This window comes from Caloenas nicobarica, chromosome 1 (genome assembly GCF_036013445.1).
Source record: "Caloenas nicobarica isolate bCalNic1 chromosome 1, bCalNic1.hap1, whole genome shotgun sequence".
NCBI lineage: Eukaryota > Metazoa > Chordata > Aves > Columbiformes > Columbidae > Caloenas > Caloenas nicobarica.
In genome coordinates, this window is record NC_088245.1 from 45805094 (window position 1) to 45825135 (window position 20042).

General features: G+C 35.2%; 1 protein-coding gene across 1 annotated transcript in view; it reads right to left on the reverse strand.

Moving 5' to 3' along the window:
* CFAP54 (cilia and flagella associated protein 54) overlaps nucleotides 1-20042 on the reverse strand; it is a 113101-nt gene that overhangs the window by 71906 nt on the left and 21153 nt on the right. Inside the window, 14 exon segments of the mRNA XM_065648025.1 lie at nucleotides 1400-1492; nucleotides 3779-3955; nucleotides 7264-7385; nucleotides 7469-7543; nucleotides 8340-8487; nucleotides 9144-9272; nucleotides 10280-10345; nucleotides 12132-12275; nucleotides 13327-13461; nucleotides 15534-15619; nucleotides 16262-16436; nucleotides 16555-16667; nucleotides 17751-17846; nucleotides 18918-19116. Coding sequence (XP_065504097.1) covers nucleotides 1400-1492; nucleotides 3779-3955; nucleotides 7264-7385; nucleotides 7469-7543; nucleotides 8340-8487; nucleotides 9144-9272; nucleotides 10280-10345; nucleotides 12132-12275; nucleotides 13327-13461; nucleotides 15534-15619; nucleotides 16262-16436; nucleotides 16555-16667; nucleotides 17751-17846; nucleotides 18918-19116 — 1758 coding nt within the window.

The window sequence follows — 20042 nt, forward strand, 5'->3', positions numbered from 1 at the left end:
TCTGGGCATTTCCAGTGCTTGCCAGATCTAAGACAGTCAGTGGCTTGAATGGATTGCAGCAAGTTTACAAAAAGAACAGCTAGCAGTGGGGTGGAAGTCTCGAATTAAATGCTTAATTCACCTGGAGCAGGACTGCATATTGCAACTAGCTCACTGGATATCTCAGGAAGCTCAATTCTCTGGATTTGATAATAAGACTATCAAGAATAACATCAAACCCTCTATTGCCAGTAGCAACACACACCTTCTCTTTTTATACACCTTCCTTTTTAGGGAGGAGATGGGGGGAACGGGTGCAAAGGGAAAGATTTCCTCTCCATCACCAAAGACAGGTCTATCAGTGTTGGTAAAAAGCTTGCTCACAAAACCAGGAAAGCTTGAAACATTGGACAAAAGAGACTGAGATCATTCTTCTGTGACAATGCAAAACAGAGACCTGCCCTGCAAAGAACAGGACTCTTCAAGAAGATTTCCAGATGCAAAAATGATCATTCCGATCTGAGACTACAGCAAAATTTGCTGAAGAGGTTGTGCTGAAGCCTTTTTGCTCCTTTCTTAAACCCCAAAATGCTGAGTATTTGGATGGATCATGTCATCATTTAGATGGACAATGCAATAGCATGCATAAGTGAGTGAAAACCAGAACTCTCAGTCTGTGCAGGAACATCAGACTGTGATCCAAAGCAAAAAAAACCACAAAACAACACACCTACATTAACAAGAAAGAAAACCCCCCAAATAAATTCCAAAAATAAACTGCCAAATTGCAATATAGAAACTATTTTAAAATACTGACACGGTCATTTGATCAGTCATAAGTAATCAAAGATGTGTGGGATGATTTGTCATACAACATGTTCACAGGATGAAAGGGAAAGAGTATGAACCTAGAAGTCAATCATGTCTGAATATGAAGGTTATTGAAGGAGTTATATAACCATGTTGACAGAATTACAGAAGGTAAAGTCTGATAGAAGTTACACAATTAAGAAAAATATTAAATTTTATATCTGTTTAGAATTTTTCTTTTTTTGAATCTCTGGCAAGTGGAGTTTCTGGGGAACACTTTACAAATATATCATATACTTCATTTTCATTTTGTATTTCTTAAATGGTTTTCAAAAAACAGAATCATAACAGAAGGGACAGAGACCTCTCTAACATGAAGCTTTTGAATCATTTAACTCATTATTCAAAAACACGTTCCTAGAACTGGTTTTGGTTTTCAGTATATCTTCAGCCTAGTAAAATTTCAGTTGCTTAAAATAACAATCAAAAGGTTTGTCAAAGGCTTGGCAAGTTACCTGATTAAAAAAAGATGTCAGATGTATACATTTAGGAAGTTGGGGTTTTTTAAAGGAAGAGAGAATGATCTGAAGGAGTTTCAACTCTGTCTTACCTCTTCTCCTGCATTCTGAAGTTTATTGTTATTTAACCTGACTTTCACATTACGTTCTTCTGCTACACACCCCAAAATACTGTACCATGAAACCTTTGAAGAAAATGGAAAAAAAAAAGGAGTTGATACATTATAGTATTTCCAACTTTTGCCTAATGTATAATATACTAATTTTGTGAAAAGTCTCTGAAAAAAGAAAAAAAACTCAGTTATAAAAAGGAATAGTCAAACTGCACCAGAAAAATTCTTTAATTGATTTAGCTGGACAACTAGATATACTAAAATGGCAATAAAAGCAGATGACTCTCCATTATCCTGTCTCCTATCTTGAACTACCCTATACCTCAAACGTATCTCAAAACATAAATTCCACAGGTCATCCTGTAGATTTAAAGTTATCTAGATCCCTTATTTGATCCTTGCAATGGTATTCTTTTAAAGTTGACACCAGGTTCTGATTCAGCAAACTACTTGAGGACAGATCCTTAAAAGCAGGCAACAGGAATGCAGATTGAGAGTAATGCAGAAGTATTTTCTAAACAAGCCATGTTCTTAGTTCCTATTGAAATCAATGTTTTTTTTAATGCCCTCGAGCTGCTGATAATCTCATTGAGCATATAATCTACCTGTCTCAATACTTTTACTCAATGTGAGCATGCATTCCTGGATCAGTGCTTAGTTGTGTATAGTGAGATCAAACATGGAAACTAATTTTGATTTCATCTCTGCAGAACTGAGCAGATGGATTTCAGTAAGTTATGCATCTGACAAAGTTATTTTGCATTAAGCTTCTTCTACTAAAAACTGTGCTAAGTCTGTTTTCAGTAGACATTTAAACAGACCTGAGGTTTGGCAGATGAGGTCATTTTTCAGCATATAAAAATTAATACCTAAAATGTTCATTTTTTCTTGTAATATACATGACTTGTCTTGCAACGAATCTTGACTGTTTTTCAGAAGAAGGTGTTGAAATAGAGGCCTTTCTTTTCAGCAAATGAGCAACTTTAATTTCAGGAAATTTTAGAGATACTTTGACTTATAATACAAGAACTACACTTGTATAATCAAATCCTAAGCATCCATTTCCTTTAATAGGTTCTTAATAAAAAACACCTGTCACGTCTGCGCAACAGTGATGTGTATCTTTAGGAAAAAAAACCATCTCCAATATCTGGGCTTAAATTATAAAAATACTAATCACATTGCACCATCTAGTGGCCCAATATGTTACATTCATTCTTCTGTATTGAACAGAATGAAGTATTAACACTTAGTAAAACAGATGAACCACCAGACTTTAAATAAGTATTTTAATTTTACGTTCATTAGGGACAAAAAGGAAGAAATTTTCCAAAATTAATTTCTTTGAAATTGACTAATCGAACTACAATAAAACTGCAAGTTATAGTCACAGAAACATTCTTACCACTACTAAAAATATTTGAGTTCCTGCTAATTTATACACATCATAATTTTGAAGAAGCTTGCAAAATCACTATGAAAACGTCTCTCTCAGAAAACTGCAGCTAGTGACTTTTCATACTTTAGCCTGTTTGAACCTTTTCTGGGCACATGAAGAAGAATCAGGCAATTTGGAAAGGTCAGCATGGATTTACCAAGGGCAAATCACAGCTGATCACCATGATTGGCCTCTGTGACAAAACTACTTGATTTGCAGAGGAGAGGAGTAGATATCATTTACCTCAACCTGAGCAAGGCACTTTTTTCAACACTGTCTCCTGGTATTCTTATATTCAAGTTAGAATGATACAGCATGGGGGTGTGAACAGATAAATGGGTAACACAATGGCTGGAAGGTCAGACTCAGAGACTAGTTGTTGGTTCATACTCTACCTGGAGGGTGATAAAAGTGGAGTATTGCAGGGGACTTTCCTGATACCTGTCCTATTTAATATCTTTACAAATGACCTGAAGAAAAAAGTGAGCACACACTCACCAGGACTGCAGATGATGCCAAATTGAGGGAAAGAGTTGATATCCTTGAGGGCAGGATTGCTAGTCAGAAGGACTTAGAGAGCCCAGAGGAAGGGGCCAACAGGAACTTCATGAAATTTAACAAGGACAAATGCAAAGTCTTGCACTTGGAAAGGAAGAATTCCTTGCAAAGATATAGGCAGCAAGAAGCGGCAAGGAACACGATGCTTGAGACGAAGAAAGTTTCGCGCAAATGTGAAGATCAAAACAGCGAGTGACATTTGACTCACAGGGACAAAAAAAAAAGCATACTTAATTAAGTCAGAATAACAATCTTCTCAAGAACAACAGAGAAAACTGTGATGGTATAGTACTGTTGAAACAAATTTGCCCTCTTGTGAATTTTCTTATTATTTCTTATGCAGTCATCATGAAAAACATTACCTGAATATCTGAGGAGAATGAGGCTGGTTTAAATGTCATGGAGCAATGTGATCTGGAAAGTAATAGAGGAGGAGGAGGAGTCGTCCCATTTTTTTTGTTACTGCTCATAGCTTCTTTGAGACTGTGATACAATGCACTTTGTTCGGCTTCAACTTGCTCAATTAAAGTTAGTGCTTCCTATGTTTTAAATTAAAACAAAAGGGAAGAACTATTAAAACATAACAACTAGACAGATTTAACACTTATAAATGGTTTTCAAAATGATCTTACGAAAAATGTACTGCTATGTCAAAAACTTTTATAGCTTTTCATATGATCTTATATCCTAAATTAGGATGAATGGTACTTTGTGCAAGCCTTACATATGCAGACTAATTTCACAATGTATAATAGAGAGAATGCAGGGTTGCATATGAAAGAAGCGGGACTGAGGAATGTCCAATTTTGTAAGAACCTATAGGAAAAAAGAAAGTGATCAAAAATAATGTTGATCAGCAATTAGTGGCAACCAGTTATTAGCTCCAGTGAGAAACAAAAAAGATACCAACTCTTATTTAGGAGAGAGCTGGACACCTAATCTGTGGAATTTCTGAAGGAGCTGTGGAAGTGGTTAGACTGACTTTCTGTACTCCAGAAACAGAGGAATGAAATAAAGTCCAGAAATAAATAAAAGGAGGAGAATGCAGGCCTTGCAAAAGCAGGACTAAGCCACTTCCCTTGGCTAGCTGGAGAGAGCTGAGAGCTGACTGATAGGCTGTAGGTGTCTTCCAAAAATGTGTGGGCCCCCAGCACATAGTGTTCATGCAGCCATTTGTTTGGAAATCGAGGTACACTTTTTTCTTATATAACTGAATGGCAAATTGGTAGGTTTCTTCACTTAGTTTGCATTGTCAGGAGAAGAGCAACTTAACTCAGAAATTTAATATTAAGAATTTAGTACTTTTAGTACTACTTTTACTTTTTAGTCTTTACTTGTGGCAGCTGTCCAGTGCAAACCAAAGCCAAAAAGGCCAGCTCCCACAGATTAAGAGATCAGGGATGCCTTGGACAAATTACATTCTTTTGGGAGAAGAGAGAGATGACATCTTCCTACAACTAGAGTTTTTATTTGAAACCTTTTAGTACCATACACTGGACCAAAGGTTTAGGCTGAACCGAGTCTGAAAGCTAAACTGAAAAAGAAAATCCCAAATTGAGAATTATTCAGTGAGAGTCCCATAATCTTGTATCTTAACAGCTCCTTGTTTCTGTCCTCATACGTTTATAAGGGCATAAGAACAACCATACCGGGTCAGATGACAGATTGAATAAGCCTTGTATCTCATGTCCAAAAATGACCCAAAACTAGCCATAGATTTATGGTGAAATGGGGAGCTAAGATTTAATACAGCCTTAAACACATCACATAGCTAATAATTTGCACAGCCCATCACTTTGATACTTCTTTATAGCAAGCTATGATACAATTTTTAATGAAAAGCATCACAGCCTCATTATTCTCTGAAGACATATTTCTTATTAGTGTAAGGATGGAACTGCTCCCAGGTTGGAAAAAAACAACGTTGTGACTGAGAGTGGTCCTGCTTGACCTGTACTGCATTAGTTGTAGAACTTGGAAGATAATAAATGTGTCAGAGTTGCAAGAGGAGAAAGAATAATCTTATGGTTGAGGAAGCCAAATGTCACTATAAAAAAAAATATGCTTGCTTCTGCCACAGGCTTGTCCTGTGATAAACCAGATTTTATTCTTGCCTCTGCCACAGACTGGCACTGTGGTATTAGCTTCACCACATTAATTCAATCTTACAGCTGGCTAACAAAAACTACCAGTGTACCCAATTCTGTGAAGACTTGGAAGTCCAACTAGACATATAGGACAAGAAGGAAGAATGAAACAACCGTGAGAGAAATTTAAAAAAAAAAAAAAAATGAAGGGTACACAGTAGTTCCAGTATTTAAGCAGAGTCATGTAGATCAGCACACACATGACTCAGAAGCCTTCATACCTGCCCAGTGGTTCACTGCAAGAGAAAAGGTTATTTGAATGTTTCTCAAAAAAAACAAACAAAAAAACCAAAAAAACCCACAAACACACACACACCAAAAAAACCACACACAAAAAACCTCACAACAAAAACAACAACAACAAAAAAAACCTGCTTTCCTATTTTGCAGTGTAATAAGAACAGACATATCATATTGTGCTGAGTAGAGTAAAAAAGACCGAAAGATGTAATTCTATATAGATCTCTTAGATGTTCTACAATAAAAAAGGCAAAATCTTCTACACAAAAGCATGAAAATAGAGGTATGAATTTGCTGTTCATGAAGTGAGCACCATCCACTTCAGTGAAGAAAATTAATGGAGCACATCATTAAATATTTCATCATAGTGCAAATATCAAAGAAGATCATGCTAAGTATGTCCAGGCAAAGTTAATTCTGACACTTTCTGGCAACTGGCTGCAAATTTGTTGTATTTGTTTACCTACATCTTCCTCTATTAAAAGTGCACAGAAATAAAATATAATGAAGGCCAATACAAGGTGTTTGCAAACATTTGTTTGAGATAACAACACATTTCTTGGGAATTGCTTGTAAGTCTTCATGGGTGACTACAGTTACAACTTTCATGCCATATCACTACACCTTATATTCATAAATGCCATATATTTTACAAATATGGGAGAGAGATTTTTTAGTGTATGTCTTTTCCAGTTTTTGCATTCTTCTGACATAGAAGATGTGTCTGTTCATTATCATGCTTCCAAATCTGTAGCACTTAAAACACTTTCTAGTAACTTCTTGTTTAAAATACTTTTTCATATATTATATAGTCAGAATTTCAGATTCTGCTATCTGTTGTACAGGCTATAATGAAATTTTATGCTCCACTGACGAGAAGGCAATTTTCATGGACAGATGCTGGTACAAAGCTCGATGGAAAGACTCCCATTGATTTCCAAAGACTTTGAAATGAGTCCATGAAGAGCCTACTTTTAGGCCCAATAAATTCCAAAATCTCCAACTTCTAAACTCTTTATTAAATAAGAATAGAATAAAATCCATATCATCATTACCAGACAAAGTAACACAACTTACAGATCTTGGAAAAAGAAGAGTGTTGAAGGATGCAATGGGGAGAAGGAAACCTTATTTGGCAAGGCAGAAGTTCATAACTGCAAAGCCTACATGACTAAGTGCAGAAAGAAAGACGAAATCTTCTTTCAGGTTTCTTGCAATCTGCATGCGTGCACAATATCTGGGGATGTGCTCTTTCCTTGTTTTAAGTCACTTAATTTTTTCATCATAATAAAACTCCTTAGGGAACATTTGATAACAGAAGATAAAACCTCCCAATGTCCCTCAAGTTCCTTCCGTTTTTCTTTTTTTAATAAGAAGGAGTAATCCATGTCTTAACTATATAGAACATGAAAAACTGTGATAATGATAAAGAATTTCTGCCATAATATTTTTTTTATTACCTCCAGTAGCTTCCTTTGGGAAGAAGTGGTCAAATATTCAGGGAACTTCTGTGCAGCTTTTTGCATCAAAAAGATTGCTCTGGATAGCTTATTCTTTTTTATTTTTCTCATTATAAGTGCCTCTGTAAAATAGATATTATAAGACATTTATAAAACAGTAGCAGTAATTTATTATACTTCTAAAATCTTAATTAATAAGCCTCACCTGTTAAATAATAATCTTTCATATTCTTCACATGAGACTTCTTAGACTTCAGAGTTCTGTCACACTTTTGAGCACCTATGTGGGAAGAAAATCCTGAGTTATTCATTCTGATAGTGCTATTGGGAAAATTTCAGTGAGAGGGGTTAATTTGTAGTTTCGTAGTAAAGTTCTGCTCCATCCCATGTTCTTTTCTTTGGTCCAAGGAGAATTTCTTGGACTGATTGTGCCACTAAAAATATTCCACCCTCATCTTCCAGCATCTTTAACAGCTTTAGTAACACAACAGGAAAAGAGGGATCTTGTTTGATCATAGGGAGCAGTGCACAGGGGAGCTCTGCAGTGTGAAACTAATACTAGCTTTCAATTAAAAAAAAAAAATCACCAGGATTGGGACACCAAGTAGAGTTTTTTCAGAAGGCATTTGGCAAGACTGAGATATCTACTGACCGGGAAGAGATAAGGACAACTTCACAGGAGTAGAAATTCAGATTACAAAGAGTACTGAATAAAATATTCAAGTCATTCTCCAGAGAGCAGATTAGCATTACAGAAAACAATTTCTGCAGAGCATCACCAAATTCTCCCTTAGCGACACTGTAAGAGTTAATATTGTAACTGAAGTACCACAACAAACTCTCTAGGAATGAAATCCAGTAGTTATTAGCAAAATTTAACTCCCATTGGTTGAGCAGAGGTTAGAGAATAGTATCATGTGATAAATCTGAATTCTGCAAATTCAGCACATTATTTCTGTCTGTACATGCCATACAAACTGCCCAACATCAGCTTCCTCTTCAGAAATGGATACTCCTTAATTTCTTAGAGGACTCTAATCAAGCTATGAAGATCATTTAGCTTTACTGAAACCTACCTTGTGTCATTTTAAGAAGTTTCACAGCTACTCGATGTTGGGCCTGTATGAGCTCCAAGTGTAAATCCATTACAAAACCATCACCTGTTCCTGTCTTATCATTACCACATCCCAAACCAGAATTCAAATTCTGATCATTCGAGTCCACCTAATAAATAGGAAGTGGCAATTAAGCAAATGAACTTTTATTACTTAGCTTACTGCCTTTATCTTGACATTGATATTATTTCAGAAATTGACAAACACTGAAATTTGTCATATCTGTGTAATATGCAGTCATTCAAGAAAGTATGGAAGGAAAGAGAATGACAAGACAGAGAAAGCATGGATACAGAACAAAAATCTGATAATGGAAACTGGATTAATAATAAATATAAAACTGCAGAAAAATGTATTGTGTTACCAGTCCACAAAACAAAGATCGTATTGGTGTGAGAATTATAATATTTTAAAAATCTGAACTCCCCTCAACAGCAAAAATTAATTTTAATAATAAACAGTTGGAAGCAATAAATATGAAAAGGATTTCTGCTTTTATTTTATAGGAGAAAGATACGAATTATAATTATTTCCAAAAGAATATGGCAAAGGAAACCTAGAAGAGTTTATTAATGAAAGAAAAAAATGCTATTTCTCTACATAGAGATTTGTTTTTTCTATTCTCTTCTTAAAAGGGGCAGGAAGATGAGGTATGCTTGATAATGCTAAAATTTCTATGTATGAAGGAAATATGAGTTTTGTGTCATCAAAATCCAATATATTATTTATAGATTTTGTTGCAGTGTAGCTTTTTGTAGACTTTACCTTTGTACAGCAGCTGTCAAATATTGACTTTCCATCTGGTAGAAGGGTCATTAAGCGACATGTGTTCATTCCATTAATTGCTTTTTCAAGACTTTCATAAGCAACTTGTAATTGTTCTGTAGGACTTTTCTGAAATGAAAGCACATACAAACACATTTTATTAGATAACCACATTAAAAGCTGTAATATGGATGATCCAAAGTAAACTGCTATTATTTTTAGCTGTTGTAGTTTACAATCTGTCAAATAATCTTTACATAGGCATTGCTCTCCATGCTTTTGTATACTAATATTAATGTTTTAAATTTCAAGTGATATTAACTAATTTAGGACTGATTTTCTTTCAGATCTCAAAAAAACCAATTTACTAACTCAAAGAGTTAGCTTATAGCAGAATGAAACTGAACTCAGAGAATTAAGTTGACAAACACAGTATTTTTCACAAGTAGTTTTTCAAGGGTCCTTTAGATGCTGTTAATAAAAACTGATTTTTCAGAAAACACCACCTTTAATGAGACTGTCACTGAATTAAAGCTTCTCTGTATGTGTATGTGTTAAGACAGAACATTGACAAAATTCTTGAATCCTCTGACTAATGTATGTCTTTTCTTTTTAATGTGTTTTAGTAATTTTGAACTATCAGATTGGACACTTCTGCAAAGTGCTGAGCACTGAAAACACTGAACAAAGCAAGGACACTCCAGATGTTTCATCTATTCCACATCATCCTTACAAAAACAAACAGGCAAAAGCACAACCCCAAAAATTTTCCTAAACAAAACAAGGACTAAAGTTTGTATGATCTTTAAAAAATGCACTATTAAACCACTTAAAGCTGGTACCATACATTGGCATAAAAAAGAGTGTACAATGGAAAACACTGTGATCATGCTGTAAAAAGTTTCAAATAAAACTTCTTCCATATCACAAATTACTAAAAAACAACTACAGGAAAATGTTCAGATTTTATTTCCTTTGGAAAAAATCTTTGGTTTTTTCCTCTGCATTAGCATGATTATGTGAAACATTTCAGCTTTATAAAACTAAATACAAAATAGTATTAAAAGCTTCAAGCAGAAATAAGTGTTCTTATGCTATTCAAAAATGCTGTATTAATGAAAACAAATTAGACGTACCATCAGTATTTCAGGAATATCACAGGTTTCATCTTGTGAGAGAGGGGCATTTCTTTTTCCTTTTTTATAGGAAGAAAATCAGAAAGTGAAAATAAAATATATTCAGAAAGTTTTGGTACCATTTGATTAGCTCTACTACTGACTTGAGAGTCTGGCAATAATTCAAGTCTTCACATTTCTTGAAAAGCTTTTCAGGGTTTTAACACAATACCAACATATGTACAATTACACTAATTCTGTATATAATTATCCAATAAGTACCGTATGTTTCATAGCAACATTACTGCAATACAAGCCAATGAAACTTGGACTCACTTTGTAGTTCCTCAGAGTGTTGTAGCATTCACCTCAATTTTCCACTTCTAAATCAATTCAGATCTATCGTTATCTAATTTGCAGTAATTTTAATGCTAATTTAACTTACAGGAGGATGTTTAAATATGTGAGGTTGTATTTTTATAATACATATTATCTCAATTTAATATTCCTTGAAGGGGTATTATCACACTTCTAATGTTCATTTGGATTGTTTAAATGATTTTAAATTATAAAGTATGCACCCAGAATTGTGTTTTCCTTTCAAAAAACAAGAGGAAGCAGCCAAAACAAGAGGAAACACTTTCTTAGCTCTTGGTTACAGCCCTCTAGCCTGTCAAAAATTTATTTATTCACCGAAACAAATTCATTTTTTGCCCTTTCAGAGGGACAACCTTCTTGTCACTCCTGTACTCCTTGTGCCATTTCTGCCTGTTTATTTCTGCTTGTTCACAGTCTCTTTCTCATAAATAAGAAAATCTAGATTCGATCAGCATTCATTCAGTAAAAAGACTCTTCTCAGCATAAAAGTGCTTGACTGGCTATTTATCAGACTGTTTTGACCAATGGCTCATATCTATTCAGCTTTTCCATCAAAAAGACATATTTCAACTGGATGGAAAAAAATAGCAGAGATGCTACAATGAGGATTCACTCAATCTCCATCAGAATTGTATGTTTTTCATAACATCACAGAAAACAATACCTACTCTACCTTTACAATTAATAGTAGTGTTAGAAGAATTTCTTATTTTCAAAAGAGCCACCGATATTGTCATTCTGTTCTGTTCCTAGATGTGCTCTAAAAGGTTCCTTAAAATCTACCCCCTAGTTACTGTAAAACATTTATGAGAACTATGATTCATATTCCAAGATCCTATATCCACAACAACAGAGAACTTTTAAAAGTATGCTTAAACATCCATATTTTACAGCCTTACTCAGGTTTTAGAAGGAAATTTGTTTAACATGATTGTGATTGCATTATATCCCAATAATGTCAGCCAAGTTAAGTTCAATTTCAAAGAAAATTGAATTCCTGTACCAAGAGATCCAAATTAATGACTCAATAAAAGCAAAGGTTTGAGTATCACCTCAGTATTTCACTCTTCTGTTTGGCTTGCCACTAGTCAACCAGCACTTGAATGCTCCCAATGAGCCACAGCACATACTGCCTTCTGCCTGGCCAATATTCAGAGAACATATGAGCGACCTGAGGCTACTCTGAGGGGCTTAAGAGTCATGTAGAATACCAGTGGGGAGGGTGAGTCACAAGAGATGTGATTCAAAATAGAGTTAATTCAGTAGAACTAGAAATGTAAGGAAATAAGGCATAAATCCTTTGGAAAACAGGCTTCATTAGCTCTGGTTATGAATGAAATTGTGTGTACAAAAAATTATCATTCCATTCTCAGCAACCTCTTTACAATAATTTTTGAATACATATGTTTGTTAAAGTTTTCAACTCAGAAACGTTCCTATCTTGAAAGGCATTCTTGAAAGAAAACAAAATTTTTGTTGAAAGCTTTACCTGCTTTTTCTTAGACTTACTTGTAGAATCAGCTACATTTTCCAATATTGCAGTTAGACGTAGGGTTACCTCTGCAAGCATTACAGCATCAGTGTCTGCTATGCTACTCTTGTGAATTACTTCATTTATTATCCAGAGTACACGAACCCACTAAAAAGGCGGGGAGGGGAGATTGGGGCAGGACAGGTGTGGAAAAAGAGTCAAGACAGAGTTAAAACACAGGTTTGGGAGATATTTATGTATCACAGAGATGCATAGGATTTTGCACTAAAAATTGTTTAAAAAGATTCACAACAATGGACATAACTCCTTTCTTGGATTTGGATTCTTTTTTTGAATGCCACCAGACTAAGATGCTGAAGTCATGCTGCTCCAAATCTCCTATTTCTTCAGACAGTAGACTTTTTTATTTTAAAATATTATTATTTTTTATTATTTTAGAAAGGTTTATGAATGTTCTACAGGCACAACTTTTATACTGTGTTATATTATGGTAAGCCTTCCAGTAGATTCATAATTTGCCTCTCATTTATCCTCCTATCTTCCCTGTTAAACAGTATAAAAGACACCTGAATGCTCCTATCGTACACACACAGGAAAGTAACTGTATGCTACCCTCTGGTGAATCTCTGAAAACTTTTATTACAGGGATCAGGGCCACAACATGATCTCCTCCAGAAATTGTTTGGTCAGCATCAACTGGCAGCCCAGAAAAACTAGTGTAAATTATCCTTCATGAAACTGCATTTCACCAAGAGCCTCTCAGTCTCAGGAAAAGTTCAAGGTAAGGCTTGGGCCAAATACTATTGACCTCCATCTCCCTTCTCTTAAGCTGTATGGTTTTTTGCTACTTTCTTCAACTGATCTAAGGAACTTGAAATATATTGATATTTTCTGCCACAACACACCAAATGCTCCTTCTTACACCATGCCCGAATGCTTTCACTATTTAGCTTCTTTCCACCATGGCCCACTGGCAGAGACTGAGTTACTTTACTGGGAAAAGGCTAAGAGGAATTTTGATACTGGCATACGGAAGCACAGTGTGTTCAAAACGCATACACAACTCACATTTTCAGTGAAGATTTATCTGTATTTTATCATAAGAAAATGTACTTAGACTGGGTACCAATATTTATCTTGGCATTACTGTAACAGACTGCATTGATATTAAGAGAAATGCATTATAATAAAGGAGTACTTGGTAAGCTTTGTATTTGTGCATAGATTTTAAGTAGTCACTTCCACCCATCTGGATTCGCTGAAGTCCCGTTTTACACTTCTGCCACAAAAACAGTATTACATCAACAAGTATTTCTTTGTCAGGATGGATATTCTGGAAAGAGAAAACAATATAATTATAGAAACAGGTAGGTATACAAACATTCTCAAAACACTCAGTACATAAGCAGTCTCTAAATTTTTCAAAGTGAGTAGATAAACTATTATAATATTTAACTATCTCATAATGGGTGACAATATTTTGAAAGCTTAAGAAAGATTTTTTAAAGTAATTTCTGGTAGAACACCCAGGCTTTTCTTCTTCCAACAATGAAAGTGGTTTAGACGTTTTGGGTTTGTTTGGGGGTTTTTGGTTTGGTTTGGGTTTTTGGTTTGGTTTGGCTTGGGTTTTTTTTGTATTATTATTGTCAAGCTCTTGAAAGTAACACAGACAAGGAGAGTAGTAAGATGAAAACCACATGGGAGAGACAAGCAAATTAACTACCAGTTAAATGTTATAATAGTCAATACATTCTGGGGAAACTAAGTAATGTAATTTAATAGGTTTCTTTTTATTACAGTATTTTTTTTATTGCAGTATTTAAATATTTGCAGAAGAAGATCTAAATTAGTAGGCTTCATTTTGCATTGATAGAGAACTTCCATGGGTGGTTGGTGCATCTCAGATGAGGGAGCAGTGAAGAACAGCTTAAACAACTAGAAAAAAAGATATGAGTGGAATATCCAACAACTGAAAAAAATGTTAAAACCCATCTGCATCTTGTGAAGAGAATAATGAACAAATTCAAAACTCTATTCAGTTTACCTCCTTATTAACACATTTTAAAAGGCAATAGAGTCCATCAACTCTGTGTTAAACACATTCTGAACAGTGATTAAGGATCAGTACATGTCTTTATCGCCGTTTATAGTAGAGCTGGGCTCATATCTCAGGTGCAATGAAACTAAAGCCTGCAATATCCACACTATCTGAACATCTGTATGTGTATGAAGGTAAGACTTTAGGGGCATTGATACTGAGAAGCAGAGGGAGAAAAAAAAATGGAAAAAAGAAGTAAATCAAGATGACTTTTGCCACTTGTTTGCTGGCAGCAAGCTGTTAGATTGGCTCAGGTATATCATGTAACTTTACCCTGTTAATGAGAGGATAATTTCTCATTCTTCCACAGACAGATTAGGTACCAAGGAGATTTGTGGGAAACTGTAGAAGAACCAGAAGAGTTTAAATCCAGGTAACCTGCCTCCATAATACAGTGGTCACGTAAAAAATGACAAATCATGCTATCTAAAGGTGTAACTACCTCATAGGCAGGGTATTTTGACTGAAAATATTACACTAAAGCTAAAAAATGTGCATGCCCCAATTATACTCAGACTGGGCCAATATTCAAATTATATCTAAATTCAATTTTGCAGTTAAGACATAACGCCATGTCAGCAGAACATGTTTTTTTCTAAGGAAAACTTTGCATTAGCCTTTTGGATCACAAGCTATTTTAGTGTTAATGCTAGTGGAGACATTGCACTGTAATGTTTTTTCCCTTACGGCAGCACATTAAGGGAAATCTCAGTTTGAGCAAGTAAGCTAAAAGTGGTTACACTGGGAATAAACCAGCGGATATATAATAGAATTATTCTGTAGTACAAACTTCAGCACAAAAAGTTGCACTCTGTTTGTTTTTGTTGTTGCTGCTGCTTGTTTGTTTGTCTGCAGTGAGAATTGACCTTAAATCACAGGCATACTGCTGCTATAAAAGCTTTATCATTCCTTAGGGTCACTGCTTCCATTTCTATAAATACTGCAGAAATGTTTTCTACAGTTGAGCATATTTGCCCACCTAAATCTAATATAAGAATTTGTCTCTGCTTGACTAGCTGAAACATGCAATTAGCTCTATGATATTGCAAATTGATTTAATATCATTTAAACATTTTTAAAGTAGCCTGAGTACATTGCACCAAGAAAAGACCAAAAAAAAAAAAAAAAAAAATCTTATTTTTGTTAAATCACAAATAAATCGTGTCTTATGGGTATATTTTTTCATTTTTGCTATTTCACTTTTGTAGTTTGTTAATCATGCAACTGATTCCTTTGGTCTTAAATTACATGCATTCATTACAGATTATGTAATTCATTCAGAAGAAATGCTTCTAATTTTATTATACCTGCTTAGGTGTGCAGACACATGAAAACACTGTTCTTGCCAAAATCATAAGATCGTGAGAAGGCTCTCCATGCTTTAAAGAATCCTCTACATTCAATGTTTATAGAAAAGGAAGAAAAGGAAAGGCAATACATTACTTCTAGTTACAAACCTATGTTTGAAAACATCTGAGTGAATCAATTTAACAGTTTATGCCAGCAAATAATAGAATATAATCTAAGAAATAGTAAATACAAAGGAGACAGATATTCGCAAGCTTATTTACTTTCTGTGAAAAGTGAGTATTGCTACTTTTGGAAATTGAAAGTGTTTGGGATATTTGCAGTTTTTTGGAATGTTATACAATTAAATTACAGTTACCTTAAAAAGTTTTTCTTGCTTCAACACCAAGAAATTTTACATAAATGAAGTAGAAGGACAACAGAAAGACTAACGTGTCTGTTTCACTTTTTTTCCCGAAAACCTGTCTGAAAACATCCATTCATTTTACATCTTCGCATATAACATGATATATGTTACACATACATGCTATTTCACACACAAGGGAAATGGTATAAAGTCATGTTGAGCTAAAAGAGAACTGGACAAAATTCAGGAGGCTGCAATTTCTGAGTTGCTAGTTTTTGTCACAGAATACTGCATGCTCCATATTAACTAGTTTTTAAATAATAAACAAAATTTCTTGCTGCAAAAGTATTTGAAATGCAAACACAGCTATAACTGAACAACACTCACTTCTGGATGTTTGCCTTTTTTCAGAATCATGAGACATGCTAGCTTCTTTGGTGTTGTTTTCACCAATAGACAAACCGTGTTTAAATTTGCCTGGAAATAGTAAAGGTTGCACCAGTGTAAGAAGTTTCAGTTCCACTTCAGCTTTCTTCCATTTTGGATCATTTTGAGCCTAATTGACAGAAACAGCCAATAGAAATTTGTCTTTAAATTATGTTCTTTTATTCTTCCTTACCCTCATAGGAAAAGACTATGTATTATAAAGAATGTCCAAAGAGCATCTGGATTACCTGTAGAAAATTAACAACAAATTCAGTAGCAGAATCAAACACGTCCCACTCTTCATAGCTGAAAGCTAGTTTTATAAATTTCACAGCAGCATCTCCAGACACACCCTTTTCTCCTGCAGTGATGAAAAAATATTTTATGTTTTTTACATATATACAGAAGTTGAATTTAAGCAATAATTGAAGTATTGATAAATACAAAGATAAAACTTCACGTCTTTGAATAGTCAGCATAACCTTGAAGGATTTTTAAGAGCTCTACAAGACACAATAGCTTTATTATTTTGCTGTAATGTCTAAGCTTATATACTACTTTAATGATGTGTCTGCAATGTCTTGTTACATTCCGAAGAGGCTATACTGTTATCGATATTACGGTGTCTGTGTAGAGGATATAAAGAATTTAGTCCTTTCTGTTGCAGAAACAGCTTAAATCTGGGTATCACCCCTTAACAGCCCTTCTTCACAGAAATTTAGTATAAAAAAATGTACAGCAACATGAATAATTTTTTGCAAGACAGGTGAGCGTTTCTCATTACTATATTAGAAAATGTGCAGGTACGCATAAGGAGCCTATTTTCTCACTCTTCAAGTTTATCCAAACCACAGTAAGACAGAAAAGGGATTTTCTGGGCCTTGGAACTCTAAGTACCTGTCTTAGCTAATATTTTCAGCAGTCTTCTGCAGTCCTAAGAATACGTCATAGTCATTGTCTATCACCTGGGTACATGGTCACTCAGCTAAAAGATGTTAGCAATATTAAATCAGTAACAGACAGCTGTTATTTTCCAAAGCAGCACAATGATCAGTCCAGGGATCTCAACAAGCTTACAACAGTCCTCCTGTTACTACATCCCACTCCTCTTCCATAAGAAAGCACCAGACCATCATTGCAGGATTTGAACTTTGAATGGTTGTTTAGGGAACCATCATGCTGAACTTTATGTGATTACAATGTCCATATATTACTATATACTACTTTAACAATACTTGTGTTTTCTTACCTTAATGATATCTGTACATAATCCCTTTTGAATGCCTTAACATCATATATAAAAACAAACATATCTCACTCAAAGAGGACACCATTTTGCAGTCCCTTTATGCATAAAACTCCTACTAACATGACCATGAATTCTGCTCACAAAGCATTTGCATCACTGGGTACAAAATCCTTTGAAAATTCAAAGATGGTTTACCTGCTAGTATCAACTGCAGAAGGGTTGATGATGCATTAATTATACAAAAATGATCAGTGCAATGATTTCCTTGAATACCAGTACTGCTCACTCCACCTTTAATATAGACAATTTGTTAAATCAGTTTGCATTTTATATTCGAATTAGCCAGTCTCAAGAAAATATTATTCTGAATTGTATTTAGTCTCTATAGATTCTTTTATTAACACAGTATCTCTGTAGCTTTGGCTATATTCAGTCCAGAGCCCAGCAAAAAAAGATTTGGAAGGAATCATCAGGTCCAGTGTTTTTCACAAGTTTTTCAATCTAAATTTGTCTTTTTTTTAAGAAAAAAAAATGGAAAAAAAAAAAAAAAGAAACACCACAGTGGGTTGTTCTTGCCTGGCTTCCAGACCTCCATCCAGCCGCTCGCTTGCTCCCGCTCCTCAATAGGACAGCGGGATAAAATAAGATTGTAAAGCTCATAGGTTGAGATAAAGACAGTTTAATAAGAAAAGCAAAGGTTGTGTGTGCAAGTAAAGCAACAAAAAAAAGAATTCATTCATTATTGCCCATAGACAGGCAGATATCCAGCCACTTCTTGGAAAGCAGGGCGTCAGGATGCATAGCAGTTTCTTGGGAAGACAAATGCAATAACCACTAGCGTGGTCCCATCCTCTCCCTTGGCCCCAGGTTTTATTGCTGAGCATGATGTCCTATAGTATGGAATAGCCCTTTGGTGAGTTTGGGTCAGCTGTCCCAGCTGTGTCCTCTCCCAGCCTCCTGCCCACCCCCAGCCTACTGGCCTTTGGGAAGAGGAAGGCTGGAGAGACAGCCTTGACCCTGTGCAAGCACAGCCAAAACTGGTGTGTTACCAATGCTGGTTTAGCCAGAAATGCAAGGCACAGCACCATATGGGCTGCTATGAAGAAAATTATCTGCATCCTGTTCATAAAACATTTAGATTACTGTAGATTTTTACTGACGTAACAGATAACAGAGATTGACCCAGATTTTTATCTTAAACAAGATAAAAAAACATTGCCTGCTTTTACAGGTGCTACTGTTATAAATTAAATATGTGCCTTCAGGCAAGTTCTTTCTGTTATAGCAAAGAAAAATAAATAATAAAATGGAGGTGCAGGCTCCTCACCAACAAACACTCTTTTCACTTCTTTATGCTGTTACCTGAGAGGATTTCCAGACCTGCCAGAAAAAGCTCTGAAATTACACCACGAATTTCAGTTTCATCAGGAACAGGTGGAGCAGGCTGCAGAACATGCCTGCTACTATCAGACAGAGCTTCCAGGATGGCAAGGAATTGAGCTGCGGCACCGTCAAACATTTCTGTCAGCAGCCGTTCAGTAGTAGTGCGAGGCCACGACAGCTAAATAAGAAAAAGTCATGTAAGCCTTGTAATATCTAAACCGAGCTACAATAAAGCCAGATTCCTTTCAAAACAGTTCACCTTCAGAAAGTAAGTATATGTTTAAAAGAGAAAATAATATACTGTAAAATATATTGTTGTTATTCATTTCATGCTTCAAAGGCATAGCAAAGCCTCATGCTAAGTGGGTACACTACTTAAGAAGTGCCATAGTTTCATAGCAACGACATGCACTGCAGCATGGTATTTTACTTAGAAAACAATACGATAGAAATTAGGAATGGGAGTATTAAGGCCACACAGTTTAAAGCCACACAGGTCTCTCCTTATAATGATACAGATTTGACCATAAGGAGCTAAGTTCTACACACTGCAGAAAATCAGAGAAAGATTAGGATGCTCAGTACTGCAGTGAAAGCAAAACACTATTACATTCTCTCACTTGCACATTTCAAACAGCCTAACATAAAAATACCAGGCAGATCACACAAAAATGTATTTGCGTTGTATCCGTTTCCAGGCACATTAAATCAGACAAAAATTTGGGAATTTTCTCCTTGCTTTGCTGGATCCACGTTCTTTATTTTAGCTTCCAAATTAATACTTCGAGACAATCTTAGATGTGCACCTGATGGAAAAAACCCAAACCTGACTGTTCAAATATCTGACAGCATTTAGAGTATTAAAGCTAACAGGTTATTTTTGTTTTCAAATAACTTATGCAGTGTGTGACCCTCATCAATACTATAACTATCTGTCTTGTCCAAAGTAAGAGGAACCATTTCCGCTGGGAGCAGAGTAAAAGTAAAAACGAAAGATAGTTAATATTGGATACTGATGGAGCATCTAATCTTGGAAACCATTTCCAGGCACTTGAAGGACAACAAAACCATCAAGGGTGGTCAACATGGATTTACAAAGGGGAA